We start from the raw sequence: 15436 nt of genomic DNA, 5'->3' as shown, positions 1-15436 counted from the left end.
TAACTTGTCATACACCCATCTATGTGCTATGTGTCTTACTGCCAGCTTCATTTAGCCTAGACAATATGACCTTCAGTTAAGGAAAATCAGATATATGGGTGTAAAGATATCGCAATCAGTCATAAAAAAATCATGACTAGCGCAGCCTTATCAAATACATTTCTACAATGCAAACTCTGGTCTCTAAAAAAGAAACATTTCTCACCAAGATAAATCCCAACATATAATCCAGTGTGGCTTTTTCATTCTTGAAGTATTTTCACGAGGCCGGAGACATTCCTTTTACAAATAAAACCTAAAGCCTATGGCTAGAACTAACCCTGGAACACAAGTCGCCTGTTCCATTAGAGCCCTCTCTGGGTTATGTTTTGCAGGATGGAAGAAAGGATTACCTGAGAGAGACCTGCAGCTATTGGGGTTGTGTTTAGAGGCTTCATAACCGTCCACACATAAGCACTTGTAAGAGCCATAAGTGTTGATACAGGTTTGACTGCAGGGGAGGCTGGAGGAGCATTCATCAATGTCAACACAGCTTTTCCCATCGTTCTTCAGCCGGAAGCCTGGCCAGCATTTACACTAGACAAAGAGATGAAAAATAATGGAAGATAATTGAAATGTTTTTGGCTTTGAGCAAGTAGAAGTGTAACAAATCATCAAACCATATTGGCAAAACTAGTCTAACTTCACTGAGCTATGAGTGAGCTATGTCCTACAAACACTCCTGCCAACTGCTACTTGTTTTAGAAAGCATTTAAATTAGTCTAGAATAGAAAAAAGCAGATGTGAGCAGCCAGCAAGGAGAAGCATCCAATTCTTCATCACATTCAATTCTTTAGAAAATCTACCAATGTGATGAAATCAGAATTCTTAGTTTTAGAGATTTAAAGCAAAATCCAAATAATTAAATTAAAGCTAAATAAAATGTACTTAATACCAAAAAAAAAATAAATAAATAAATGCATAAATGGATGGCGGCACGGTGGCGCAGCAGGTAGTGTCGCAGTCACACAGCTCCAGGAGCCTGGAGGTTGTGGGTTCGATTCCCGCTCCGGGTGACTGTCTGTGAGGAGTTGGTGTGTTCTCCCCGTGTCCGCGTGGGTTTCCTCCGGGTGCTCCGGTTTCCTCCCACAGTCCAAAAACACACGTTGCAGGTGGATTGGCGACTCGAAAGTGTCCGTAGGTGTGAGTGTGTGAGTGAATGTGTGTGTGTCTATGTTGCCCTGTGAAGGACTGGCGTCCCCTCCAGGGTGTATTCCCGCCTTGCGCCCAATGATTCCAGGTAGGCTCTGGACCCCCCGCGACCCTGAATTGGATAAGCGGTTACAGATAATGGATGGATGGATAAATGGATTCTCATGGGCTGGGAGTTTTTCAAGATAGCAGTAATCTATTGTGCCAGAGTTTAAAGAAAGAAAAAGAATATCAATTAATAAATAAACAGACTAACAGTGCTGAACAGTGTGTTCTCTATAATAAACTCCAGTAAATTAGGGCATGAAGCCAGCTAAGCCAGAGCAAATCCACTTACAAAAAAGAAACCCACAAGAATATTAGAGGAAAATTACAAGAAAATAAATAAAAATGACAAATCTGGTCACGAGACTTACATTTTAATATCTCTGCACATAATGAAAGCATAAAGCCACACACCAAGAATGCTAGTTTTTTACTAGAATGATGTCCTTGTTGTAAAATTTGAAAATTTCACCGTAAATTACATTTTCTATCATTTCTCAGGAGTCAATCTGATTTTTGGTGGCAATTTCAATGGATGAAGAAAGAAAAAAAAACTTTTCATTTATCCAACATATTTTGAAAAGTTGTAAAATCTGTCTAACTTCTTTCTTTCGGCTGAGTCAGTCAGGGAATATCTCTGTGTTCCCTGCTTTTCTGAGCTCAGCTTGTGGCCTCAGGGGCCTTGTGCAGATCCTTCAATTTACACCACACTGCTTGGAGATAAAGGTCCTCACCCATGTGCCCTCTGGCATGGCCATGGTCTCTGGACAATGCATTCTGTTCCATTGGACTATATATCAGATCCGAAAAGCAGATATTGGACAGGATCATGCCTTATACCCATAGCTGGCCCCCCCTTTGCTGACAGCTCTGTTGGTCATAGGTCTCTTTGATGAGGCATCTGTGGCTTGGGTGGGATCCAGGCAGCCTCCTCTCCCTACATAAACTCAGCAAAACTGTCCATCACAACACAAGGACCGAGCAATCACGCTTAGTATTAATGCCACTAGGCAGCCAGGCCTGGGCTTATATTGATGGCTGTAGCATTGAGTTTAGTCTTGGACTAAATAAAAATCCCACTACAGGACCTGAAATTGAATGTATGAAGATTTTAAATCCATTCAGGATTAAAATAAATGTTGTAAATGAAGCATAACACATTCATACTTTTTCTCTGTCTTTTATATGCTTTCATTGAAAGACAGAGATCTGCATAAGCACAAAAGCAAGAACAAAAATTCAGAGTATTTTATGCTGGAACAGTATGCTTGAGAAAAAAACAGACTGTTGTTTGCACATGGTGCAACTTTACCTTGTCAGTAAGTTTTTATTCACTGTTTGAATTACTACAGAAACCCATTTGCAACTTGGACTTATTTTTCTAGCACTTTCGGTAGCCATCTGCTGAGTTGAGAAACATTTTGGGTCATACTTTAGATGATACGAAAGTCAATATTACCTACCTATGGAGTAGGAATAGACCAATATCCTCATCTCAGATCATGCTTTTCAACATTTAGTGTTTCACTGATATTTTAACGTTACATTTCTGTTGTCTCCTTCATCTGCTTCCCGGGGTCTATGCCTGTAGCATGGGTTATTGTCTGCTGGTTTATAGGACCTGCAAACCCAACTGAGCATGTCTTATAGTCTTGCTATGAATTATGGGTAATGCAGAAAGTGCCCATTGGGTGATTTTATAGATGGTAAATCAGTTTTATAACAAAGAACTATACCAGGTTAAAAGAACACTAGTTAAGATTTCTGTGTTTTAATCCTGGGACTGCCCCCGGAGTAGCAACCTCCCCACCAAATTATATATGATCCCTTTACCCTTAAACCCATTCATACTGGTGCAGGTTGGAGCCCAGTCGCTAGTGTCCTGTATAATCCTAAGTCATAATGCTTTTACATATATTTAATGCCCTTTTCTTAATACCTACAGCACATTTGACAGTCTAAACATCTACCTAAAGTAATCACATTATTATTTAAAATAATAAAATTCTTGATTTATTAGAAGAAATTATTATACATTGTGGTCAAGTTTATTTTGTCTTAGAACAAAAACATTTATATTTGAATGTGACATAATGTTTAACTTCTGTAAGTTATTACTCACTGTTTGAATTACCACAGAAACTCATTTGTAAACTGAGTTGTTTAGTTTTGTAGTATTTTGCAGTGGAGTTATCTCTCAAATTTCCACATTGAATGATCCGAAATAGAAAAGTAAGTCAATATTACCCACCTATGGAGCAGGAATAGAACAACATCCTTATCTCAGAACATGCTTTTTAGTGGAGTTCTCTCGGTTGTCCATTAAAAAAAACAACAAAAAAAAACAGATGCCTTTTCTCTCCCATGAGCAAAGAGAGAGAAAGTCTAGCATACTGGACTGAGACAGTTTGTTTATTCACTAATTTACAGACACTGGCTTCTAAAACACATTACACACATGGTGAGGAAACGTTTGAATTTCATGAAGTGCTTCTTGATTACAGTTGTGAACTTTGCTGGCAAATAAGACAAATACATCTAATCACCTATAACTACACACAGGAAATTGATTTACCTCCCCCCAGCCCATTGGTAGGGTGGTATGTCATATGCCTGTAGTGGTATGTCATATATCTGTAGTGTTAGTCTATCTATAGCAAAGACTAATTAGCATAACTGTGGGCCATTTAATTTTACACGGATTTGAGATTTGGTTTGATATTTTAAATAAGTCAGTACCTTTATATGCATGGAAATGTAAAAGGCTCTCATATTTGCCATTTGTATGAAGTGCTTCAAAGATTTTAAGGCATAGAAAGTTGTTTTGTTTCTCTTGGAAATGCATCCCAGGAAAATAATGCTAAATGTTTTCTACTGGATAGTGGTTAACATCTCTCCCTGCTGAAAACTACACACTGGGGCTTAGCGTCTAGCTTGGACAAGATAACCATGCTACCTTTACCAATAAGAGCCATTGGGCATAACTCCTGAATCTACATCAGCCTACTTCTGTAACATGACAGATACATACTCTGGGACAGTATGTCTGCCAAGTGCTTTAAATGTAAATGTGAAAATTATATACAAATTCTGATTCATACTAATTAATTTATATGTCACATTATATTATTTTTTTTTCAATTACAACATAGCAACAAAATAAGTATGGGTCAAACACAGAGAAGCAATTTCACGAAGGGGATCAATAAATGTGTTCCTTTTCCTTAAGTGTACAAGTGTTCACTGACCTTGTATCCCACGAGTAAGTCCTGGCAGTCCTGTGTACAGCCACTGACCCGCCGATTTAGGCACTCATTTACATTGCAGTTTTTCTCATCTGAGCGGTCTCCACAATCATCTTTCTGGTCACACAGGCTTGTCTCAGATATACAGCGGCCGTTGGTGCACATGAAAAAGGAGCCATTGCACAGGCTCTCTGGAAGCAGAAAAAAACAAGCCCCTGTAAAAACCAATTGCTTTGTGACAAACCATAAATTTAGAACTGAATAATATTTACTACTTTGATGCTTTAAGTTCCCATAAAGGCAGAAGAAAAAAAATCCAAATGTTATTCTGAGCATTCTCGCTAGTGCCAGCAGGCTCAAAGGCTTTTTACAGATGCTAGGTGCACTCAGCCAAAACATGCCATCCCTCAGGTCAGCCTTATTCACTTCATACCCGTTGCTTTTATACACAGTGTTCCCTCTGCCATTTGTATTCCCTCAGATGTTTCTGCAAGTCTAGTGTCCATCAGTCAAACACATTTTCAGCAGTGCTCTGCAGACCCTTTACCTGCAGCCAGGCATTTGAGGTTCCGGGGGAGTTCATCTGAGTGGTCCGGGCAGTCTGGATAACCGTCACATTCCCACTGGACGCTGAGCAGACAACGACCATCGGCGCAGCGGAACTCATCCGACCCACATGAGCGGTAAACTGGATGAGAAAGATGAGCACTTGCCTGATTCTACCTTTCATTTTCATTTCGCTTTCAAAAATGGAGCATGCACTGATATTCCTGGAGTAAAATAGCATTTGAAGTGAGACAAACAGGTAATGTGTTTTTCTGGTCTGTGTTGGTCTTTATTTGTTCTGTATTATTTTGGGATAGCGATGTGCATGGATTAACCATTTAGGTGTCAGTACTTGAATACTGAAATCACGATTCGAGTATCCATTACCACAGGACCTTGTGAAGTCATTCAGAAAACAACAGAAAGCAGCACTGTTTTAGATAGTAACATATAGTTTCTCATGACTAACTTTACTAAAATACCAAACAGTTTAAACAATGACACTTTGAGTTACCAGAACATCCACTGGTAACTCACTAAGCATGTGTCATAAAATGTAACCAATCAGTTATCATTTTTAACTATATGACTTTTGTTGACAATTATTTTGGCTTAATGTTCAGTACATCAGTGAGGATGCTAAATGAACCAGGACTAAAATGCAACTAAATATCACTTAAAGCATTGGTCTGGACGAAGGTAACCAAATGATAAATATTATTCACTCTTGGTTGTTACAGACAGGAAAGGCCTGCTGATGACTGGGAATTTGAATACTATTCTGATCTTTTCAGTAAGTGCTGTTGAAAGAGCAGCATTCTCAGCGTTTAGTAATGGCCATGCTCAGCAGTCGAGGAACAGCCTCGTCCATGACCCCTCACTGTGGGAGTACTCTTTCACATTCAATAGTACAAACTTCAATTTTCTCGTCAAAAAGAACTCAGACATTCAACACTTAAGAGAGAATATATCCGGTCTTTCGGGATTTAGACAGGACTATATTTTTAAAGTTCTCTCAGCCAAGAACTAAAAGCCCACAGCCCACACAAGGCCTGAAATTAACTGATTTACATATGTACTATTTTTCAGTCAAAGGTTTAGCACTTAACTTGAATTGAAAGAGAATCCAGACTTGCCTTGTATCATCTTTGCCCATCATTTAAATAAAGTAAGCACACAGTCATGACCTTGAATTTCGATTTTTGAAAGAAGCAAAGACCTAGCTGCAAACAGTGGCATTTACAAAAGCACACAGATTGTTTGCCACAGCAAACTAATAAAGAGAAAGAGAGAGAGAACAAAAGCCCCAAACTTAAGACTCACCACATTCCACTGACTCATCTGATCCATCGCCACAGTCGTTGTCATGGTCACACACAAAGCGCTTGGGGATGCAGGCTTTGTTAAGGCATCTGAAGGCATTCTCGTCACATGTGTTATTAGGCGCTGGGAGTAGGAACCAGAAACTAAAATTAACCACCACCCTTTTTTATTAACCTTTTGTAATTATAGCACAAAGCTGTGCAAAAGTGCAATTATCTGTAGCTGGGCAGAGCATGTCTGTACTACACAATGTACACCTGATCGAGTTTATTTCTATTTTAAAAGAACAGAAGGGGATTCTGGAACAACAAAAATGGGATGGAATTAATTGAACCCACTCACTCACATTTAGCAAAGGGGCACAGTGCTTATTTTAATAACACTCTATGTCTTTGTCCTGAAATTATCTTCATGTTTAACCTATATGCAAAAATTCACCAAAAATAACAAAGAAAATGAACTTTTGGCCCAAGGCTACCACCCTAAAAATCCTGAAGAACAAAATGAGACATAAGATACATCTGGCCTATTTGAATAACTCTTTAACCACATTGTGGTATCCGTATTGAAATCTTTACAATCATCCAATACTTACACAGATCCAACATTCTATATGGAGCTAAATCAATGACATAAGTATTTGAATCTGAATTTTGAATATTTGAATTATATTTCTCTGAATGTTTTATATTTTAATTAATTTTGTTTGGCATTTGATAAACTAGAAATTTTAATGTGGTATAATATATAGATTTGAAAAATTCACATTAGAAAATTTAGATAAAAAAAAAAATATAGACCCAGTTAACGTTCTCAAAAACGTTAACTTCCACAGAAAGGTGGATAGGGGTGTTTAGCTGGACAAAAATTGACTGAACTGCCTTCTGGCCAATTTATCTTCAGAGCATCTCTGTTTAACTTTACAGCAAAACAGGGCAAATCTCTGAATTATAAAGCCATGTATATTTGAGTTTTTTGTTTTGTCTCACTAAATTTAGATGAGGCGATTAGACCTCCATCACACACAGCACTGTTTTATAATCAGACGTTTACAAAAATGTAAGTATTTCTACATAAATGATAGGTCCCTCGCTATGCCCTGTACCATATTATTATAGTTTGCCAGTAGGTTCCGGACCCACTGTAAACCTAAACTGGATAAGCGATTACAGATAATGAAGGAATAAAGGAATTATATAAAGGTATTTGTGTTTAGTTAAAAATACCACCATTTAAATAAAATATATTCATGATCTTACTGTATACTCCTCTAAATGAATGTAATTCTGTACAGTGTCTTTTTTAAAAACATGCTAAAGTTCTGGGAAAAGCTGTTTTACTTATAAACATGCTGTTCAGGACAGTGTAGGATCATGGAAAGCCTGTCTGTTCATAACAAACTACAAAACCAAAGACACTGCTGAATGTCACTGAATCCCTTTAAAAAAGAGGCAGGAGCTGAAAAAGATTAAATTTCAATGATGGCATGTCATTAAAAGCAAGCACCTTTACATTTAATTAAGCAGGATAATATATACTTGATAAAGTAACAGGGCGTTTATGTATAAATGTTAAATTTCTATAACGGTCTGATTGAAAAACAGTGCTGTTTGCAATGGAGATTCACAATCTCTTTAAAATATTGATCAAACCACTCACTCTCTGGTGTTGTGGCTTTAATAGTTTGAAGATCTTTCCTGTTTTTGTGTAAAGTTAAAGAGAAAAGCTGTGGTGAGCTTGTCAGAAAGGCAGTAATTTGTATCAGTGTTGATGTGGGTTACGAACAGAGGACCTGAGTTTCAGTCAGAAAGTGAAAGGTGTGTGTCACAAACACCTCCACATTTTCTTTCAACACATTTCTGTCTGAGCGTCCAGTAAAAGACTAACAGTGAACAGAGCTCATCTAAACTAGAACCAATGTGTTGGACACTAAGGGACACGGCGAAGTGTGTTGTATTCAATCTCTTTGTGAAAGATTACTTTTCCTGAGAAGGCAATACAATATCCAAACAAATATAATTAAAACTTTTGTCAATGATTTAGCTCCATTATTCTGTCTTTAATAATTACAAAGTCATATGCTATTTAAAAACATCAATGAATATCTAATATGGTTCAAACACTTATCTACCCTCAGAAGAAGCAGACAGTTAACAACATCACATCACTCACTGAGAGTGTGCTATTTCAGGGTAGATTTGTTACAGCTCATTCTTTTTACTCCCTCCATACCTGAATAAACATTTCCTCCTGCTATGGCCTAAAAGCCGATTCTTTCACCTCTACCACAAATTAGATTTCTTTGTGTTCATTTTACCCAGACCTGATGTCACAGCTGTGGAAGGGTGCATGTTTGGGTTAAGCACTGAGGACACTGACCGGGGTCCTCTTTGGAAAACTACATCTATGGCTGTGTAAATGCAAGAGTCTCTCAATACTGGCATTTAACTATGAATGCACAGCTTGCACAAGGGCCAAAGAAAAACATGAAATGATACGAGCTGCTCTGAAACCACTGAATGTCACCTTGTTCTGTCTATTCAACTATCCGTCTATCTATCCATTTCTCTCCTTACCTCTATCTTTGTCTATGAAATATATACATTCATCTACCCATTTCTCTCTCTCTAATCAGCCATCTATCTATCCCTCTCTACAATCCATTTACCTATCCATTTCTCTATCTATTCATTTGTCTCTCTCTTCCTCTCCCTGTATTTTTCTCTGTACATCATTCACCAACCTATGTCTCTTGTTATTCTCCTATTTCTCAATTTCTCTCTTTTTCTCTGTTCATCGATTCCTCTATCCATCTCACTCTCTCTCTCACTTTACCACCTGTTTATACATTTCCCTCTTTCTCTCTATCCATCCATTCACCTATCCATTTCTCTGTCTATATATATATATATATATATATTAAAGTATCAGAGTGTTTTACTCATGAACGTCTGAGAGCTGATGATCTGTTCTACAGATGAATGTGAATCATAACAGTACTGATGAGGATGTGCTCATGAAGGACATTTCAAGGCACAGGTGTGTATCCTCTAAAGACAGAGATGTGACACAAACACAGCTGTGAGCTATAAAGGAAGAAAGGGAATAGACAGTAAAGCTGGCAATGTGAAGGTAGCCTTGGAGACGGCGCAGGAGGAGAGTTCCATTAACATCACATTGACATGCAGTGGACACTGAATGAATGAGAGTCTTTACCACATCCAGCAGCTGCCAGTTCATCGCTGCCGTCTGGACAGTCTCTCTCTCCGTCACACAGCCAGCGCCTGGGCACACAGGCATAAGAGCCTGGGCAACTGAACAACCCTGGGCCACAGGTCACAGAGCCTGAGAAAACAGCACTGCTGTTAGTAATGCAACACTAACAGCTATCACCATCTGCTCATACCACTTTAATGCACCAGAAAGGCTTATATAAGCAGTGATTAGGCTGGTGTATTAACGCCTGCAATTCATCCATTGAGATTTATACACATGCTCTGGATATTATTTTCAAATTTATTTTATCGGTTGTATTGTTGTTTTTTTTCATTCTCAGAACAAATACAGTTCTGTGCAAAGTACAAAGACTACCCCTTCTTTATGTAGTTTCCAGTCAGTTAACTCTATTAACTACACTGTCAGGAACAAAGCTGACTTCAAAGAAATACACATGAATGTTCCTCCAAGCTTCAGTGCTACAGGTTATTTTAGAGAAGCAGGCTGCGTTTTCTGTTTCTTATGATCCGAGTAATCCAAACACATTCAGTGAGGTTGAGGTCTGAACTCTGACCATTGCATCGCTCAGAATGCAGATACTTGTTTTGATTTAATCTTTTTTTTACTTTTTCTTTAAGGGATTTTTCAGTCACACATTCTTTCAGACCCACAGCGTTGAGCTGTTTTCTCACAGAGAAATTGTGGATTTTCTTTTTTCAGATACTAAACAAGAACAGAGCTTAATATAATCCTTCCCCTTTAACGATGAAAACTCACACTGCTGTTGATTTAACAGTGGTGTACTAGGTTGTTTGATGTACTATGATTAGTTCTCTTCAGCATTTAACCAGATTTAATATATGACTGCATATGATGGAAAAAAAATAAATTAATTTTATTTATAACCCTTTGACTTTTCCCTTCTTTATGCAAGTGGATTGTCTTGTAAAGTAACCCTATTAAAATTTTCCAAATTTAATTCCCATCTGCTCATCATTTAAACCCCTAAAATGTCATCTCTGCTAAAAGCACATATCTTGATTTTTGTGGATTTTTACAATTATTATGAAGTTACTCTTTGAAGATACATGTCTTATTCATCTATTTTTTTTTGACAGCGATGATATGTAGATTATTATTTCCAAGAAAAGAAAACACTAAATGTCTAAAAAGTGGTCAATATATAACATACCTGTGTGTATGTTAATATATGTGTAATACTAGTATATACACACACACACACACACACACACACACACACTATAACTTCGCCTCCATCTTCACTCATCCTTCCACTGCTCACCTTTCAGCTCAAAACTCAACAGTTTCCTAATGTTTATGATCACCTAAGAAACCCTGGCTGTTTGGGAACACTGGGGAATGCAACAAAAATGACCAAACCAAAACACTGTACCCAAATAATGTGTATTTGCTTTTTCACATTATACAGTAATATGAATATTATGGTACTTTTTACAGTTGGTAGAGCTTGTCTTGTGAAGTTCAAGCTTTTGAAGAGCAAGTTACTCCAGATGTCCACGGGGCATCTCTGTGATTTCATTACACTCCAATTTCCAATTAAGATAAGTTTTTACCTCATGCATTAATATTAATCACGATGGGGAAATGGACATGACTTTTAATGGAACTGAAATTTCTCAAGTGTCTGAGCTTTAAAAGCATTGATCTGGATGTAGGGATGCATCATATATACTCACCACAAAGCTCCTGGCTCTCGTCTACTCCGTCTCCGCAGTCGTCCTCGCCATCACACAGCCATTGCTTTGCTATACACTTGTTCTTGGAGCAGGCAAATTGGTTCCACAAACAGGAGGAATCTATCAAAGACAGAAGTTCAGAAGTGGTGGGTAATGATACCTCTAGCAGAGATAACACACGTGGCTAACCCTGCCCAGTGCTTTTACTGAGGCTTTCTTTCCCAAGGCTGTGTTTATCAATGGTGCATGCTCAGTTCACTTTCGTCTTTTCATGGAAGCTTTTGGATTCACAAATGCCTTTGGAAGCATTGTACTTCCAAAGGCATTCTGAGAGTGTTTTTCTTCAAAGTCCCTAACATTATGAATTGTGCTCATAATGAAAACATACAAACACTGTCTGCATGTAAGCCTTAATACTGAATACAGAGTAGCCCCATATTGTCAGCGCCATTCTGATACCACCAGCAGACAGAAGACACGCCGGCGTGGGCTGATTAAAAGATTCTCTCTGTGCAAGTTAATCTGAACATTTTGTAAGCGAGAGGAAAGCAATGCAGAAAAGCATTAAAGCCCCAAAAGGACTGATGAATATAGACTTGTTCGGGTATTGCATTCATTCACACAACCTCCATGGAAGCGTGCCTTCGTAGCCCATTCCATCACGAATTGAGCTCCCAAAATATGCCAATAGAGGCAGAGAAGCCCCCCTCCTAAGATCTCAGCATGAAGAACGGAATTATGGGCCACAGCAGGGGAGATCAGTCTCAAATTCCCAACCACCTCTCTCCGACTGTCTGATGCACTCGCACCAAATCTTTAGATTTCCCATCTTCCTTTGAAGTGCTGATAGCGAGCAAAGATCACATCTTTTCTTTCCTTCTCCCCCACTGTAAAGTTACCTATCCAATTTCTACTATTATGCCTCTGCGAGAACACAGTACCTTTCCTGTAGCGCATGGGTCATGAGGATATCAACCCTGATATTAATGTGGCTTAAAGTCTCAGGTCTGTTGATCTCAGTGTAATTTTTTGCCTCACTATAATAGAATACTGTCTGTCAAACCAGACAGTCATTTGGAAGATGGAGGTATTAGTCATTTTTTGCGTCCCCCAAGAGACCTTCAGTTGAGGTTAATGGGCCATGAGTGCAAAGCTGCAGAAGTTTAGAATAGGACTACTCTAGTAGCAGTGCGACAAAATATGATCTCGGAATACAGGATTCATCTATGGTATTAAAATGTGTATAGTAGGAGAACTGAAGTGATTTCAGTTATTAAAGTTTGAAGGATTTTTGTTCCATATGTGATGTGTTTTCTAATGAATCACAGTATCGTGGTATATTTTTATTTTTCAAAACCTCTTCTGTTTCTCAAATCTGTGCCATTCTGGAGTTGGGCCCAACTCCCACTCAGAACAGATTTTAGGCAGAGCTTCCCACTGTTTTGTTTTGATGCTGGCTTTCTTCTACTCCCTGTCTCTCAATACCTTGATACATGGAACTTCTTATAATCCTCCAAATAAGACTATTTGCTGCTCTCCGGTCTGTTTGTGTCCCGGAAACAGATTCTTAGGGGTTTATGAAGCCCCAGTGTCTGTAAATGAGCAATAAAAAAGCACCAAGGGTCTCAGTCTGGAACGGTAGGCTTTCTCTCTATCTCACTCTCTTGCTCTCTCCGCTCAGGGTGGAGAAGCAGTATAGACAACTAAGTTGCCTCCAAACATTTAAAATCATGAACTGAAATGAGGATATTGCTGTATTCCTGCTCCATAGATAACAGATGTCCACTATCTGTTAGTATTAATAAAGGTTAAATATTCTAACTAGTTTCTCCAGCAATGTCTCTACTGTCTGCTTTAATATCACAGTCTATATCCACAAGAGCTGGTGGGATAGGTTTTCAAATGGAAATGTTATATAATCAATTCCAAAATCCAAAACAATGTATAAAATATTTTGCAGAACAGTGCATATTTGTTTGCACATCAAGTAGGTTCTAAGCAGATTGCAGCTTTGCTATTAATTACATGTTCAATGCACCATTTAAAGACATACATAGAAATCTAATGTGCTTGTATATACAAGCAGCATAGATAATTTGGTTTACTGAAAGGCAACAAACCATCTGACTGATTTATTTTTTAATTATAACAAATATTTATTCTGAAAAATAATTAATGCAAAATTTAAATACATGATATGCTCTACAAGAGGCATGCCAGCTGTTAGTGTTCTCCTTCAAGCACATTGAGCTGATGCCTTGTTAGCCTCATAAATAAATAAATAAATAAATAAATAAATAAAAAAATAAAAAAATAATAAAATAAAATAAAATAAAAAACAAATAAATAAAATTCAGAGAAATCTCTGAATTTAATGCTCCCAGCTCAGGATCATTATGTGATTTTGTGGGCACCTAGCGAGTAGGTGGCATTGGCAATTAACTAAACCCGAGGAGACTTTAGGCACAGTTCTAAAGTAAATTTAAATATTAATAATACTAATAATTATATATGGTATTTATAAAGCGCTTCTCATATTATCTATCATAATCTTGAGAATATAGTGTAAGGAGTACTGAAGTGGTGTTAAGGTGGTGGTCAGAGATGTGGTGGTGTGTTTGAGACTGGCTCCAGAGTGCGCCTGCTGTGAGCCGGCAATCAGGGGATTACTGGTGTCAAAATTCTAATTCTGCCTGCCACAGTTCTGCCCTGGAGCAGAGCACTTAACCACGGGTTCTGCACCACAGCTCACCCTGATTAAGACAGTAACCTCTCCCTCTGTTTCTCTGAGGGGTCTAGAAAGGATTTTAGGACATGCGTGCACACACACACACACACACACACACACACACACACACACACACACACACACACACACAAAAGGACATTTCTAAGAAATGTAAGAGCCCTGTTATATCCTCAATGCTACATTGCCTTGAAGCAATTGCCTACTTTGTCACTGTGATGTGTGCAAAAGTGTCAGCATATAGGGCATAGAAAATCTATTCACAAATTAGGCCAGGCGCTCTGTTCCATCAGTCATCGATGATTGTCCTAGGAGCAGCAAACAGCCTGAATGAGCTATTGACCAATACGTCTTAAATTCCTCCATCTAACCTTATTACACTTGTATTAGCCACCATCTCGATCCATGAGGAGGCGCACGGTGATCATGACAGGAGTACCAAAAAAAAGAAAAAAAAGAAATCGGTTTGTAAGTTATTTGCCCAAGAGTGGAGCAAAGACTGAAGAAAACTTTCAGTTATGGCTTCGAAGATGTTGCATTGAACTCATTAAAATCTGCCTTAGGGTGTCTGGAACAGGAGTACAGAAGTACACACAAACTTGGCCTTCTGACTGAAAAGCCAACATGTTCTCAACAGGACACTGACATATTTTTATTGGGAGAAAATTACAGTTCAAATTTACCACATTCCTTTTATGTTTATTACTATTATTTTACCACTAGGTTGACTTCAGCAAATAAGATAATTTTGTAGAGAATGTGTAGTGATTTTTACTTTTTATAAAAAAAGAGAGAGAGAGTAAAACAATGGTATATCATATGTTTGACTGAGGCAATCAAACTGTCTCATACAACTGTACAAGTACACTGAGAAAGTTGGAATACATTAAAATTGGAGGTTTTTAAATTTGTACTGTGTTTTCTATCACAGCAGCTGGATAAATGCACACACATCCAGGTCAAGAATAAGATTGCTTAGAACTTAATATTGTGTTTCATCTGAATAATAATAAAAGGTATATGAAGAATGAAACATGGTGCTGTATTAGTTTTCTTAGTCTAGATGGCTGTTCATTATGCAGAGAATAATGCTCTACTCATTTAGCTCTTTGTTTTATAAACATTTGTAAATTTGTAAATATATATATATATATATATATATATATATATACAAATGTTTGGAATCATTGCTTAGTGTATGTTCTACAGTATTGGTCAAAATCTGGGGATCCTGAGATGTTCAGTGGTCTCAGCGTTGGCTCTGTTTAGGGAGATCACACGTTTAACTGATGTTTTAGCCACCCAAGCCTCACTCTTACTGAACATGTAAGGTGGCCTCTCCCATCACAAGTTATGTGCCAGCCTTCTAGCGCCTGACATGGCAGTTCTGTATAGTCAGTGTTCTC

The 15436-nt window shown here is 38.0% G+C and overlaps 1 protein-coding gene across 1 annotated transcript in view; it reads right to left on the bottom strand.

Moving 5' to 3' along the window:
* Positions 1-15436, bottom strand: part of lrp1bb (low density lipoprotein receptor-related protein 1Bb) — a 471212-nt gene that overhangs the window by 81301 nt on the left and 374475 nt on the right. Inside the window, exons 52-57 of the mRNA XM_066685917.1 lie at positions 11285-11404; positions 9567-9695; positions 6351-6473; positions 5029-5169; positions 4485-4672; positions 393-576 (exon numbers count right to left, since the gene is read on the bottom strand). Of these exons, the coding sequence (XP_066542014.1) occupies positions 393-576; positions 4485-4672; positions 5029-5169; positions 6351-6473; positions 9567-9695; positions 11285-11404 (885 nt within the window). The remainder of the gene's footprint in view (positions 1-392; positions 577-4484; positions 4673-5028; positions 5170-6350; positions 6474-9566; positions 9696-11284; positions 11405-15436) is intronic.

Source organism: Hoplias malabaricus, chromosome 12 (assembly GCF_029633855.1).
Source record: "Hoplias malabaricus isolate fHopMal1 chromosome 12, fHopMal1.hap1, whole genome shotgun sequence".
Lineage (NCBI taxonomy): Eukaryota > Metazoa > Chordata > Actinopteri > Characiformes > Erythrinidae > Hoplias > Hoplias malabaricus.
The sequence above is the reverse complement of the archived record's forward strand: the minus strand, read 5'-3'. Positions and strand labels throughout refer to the sequence as shown.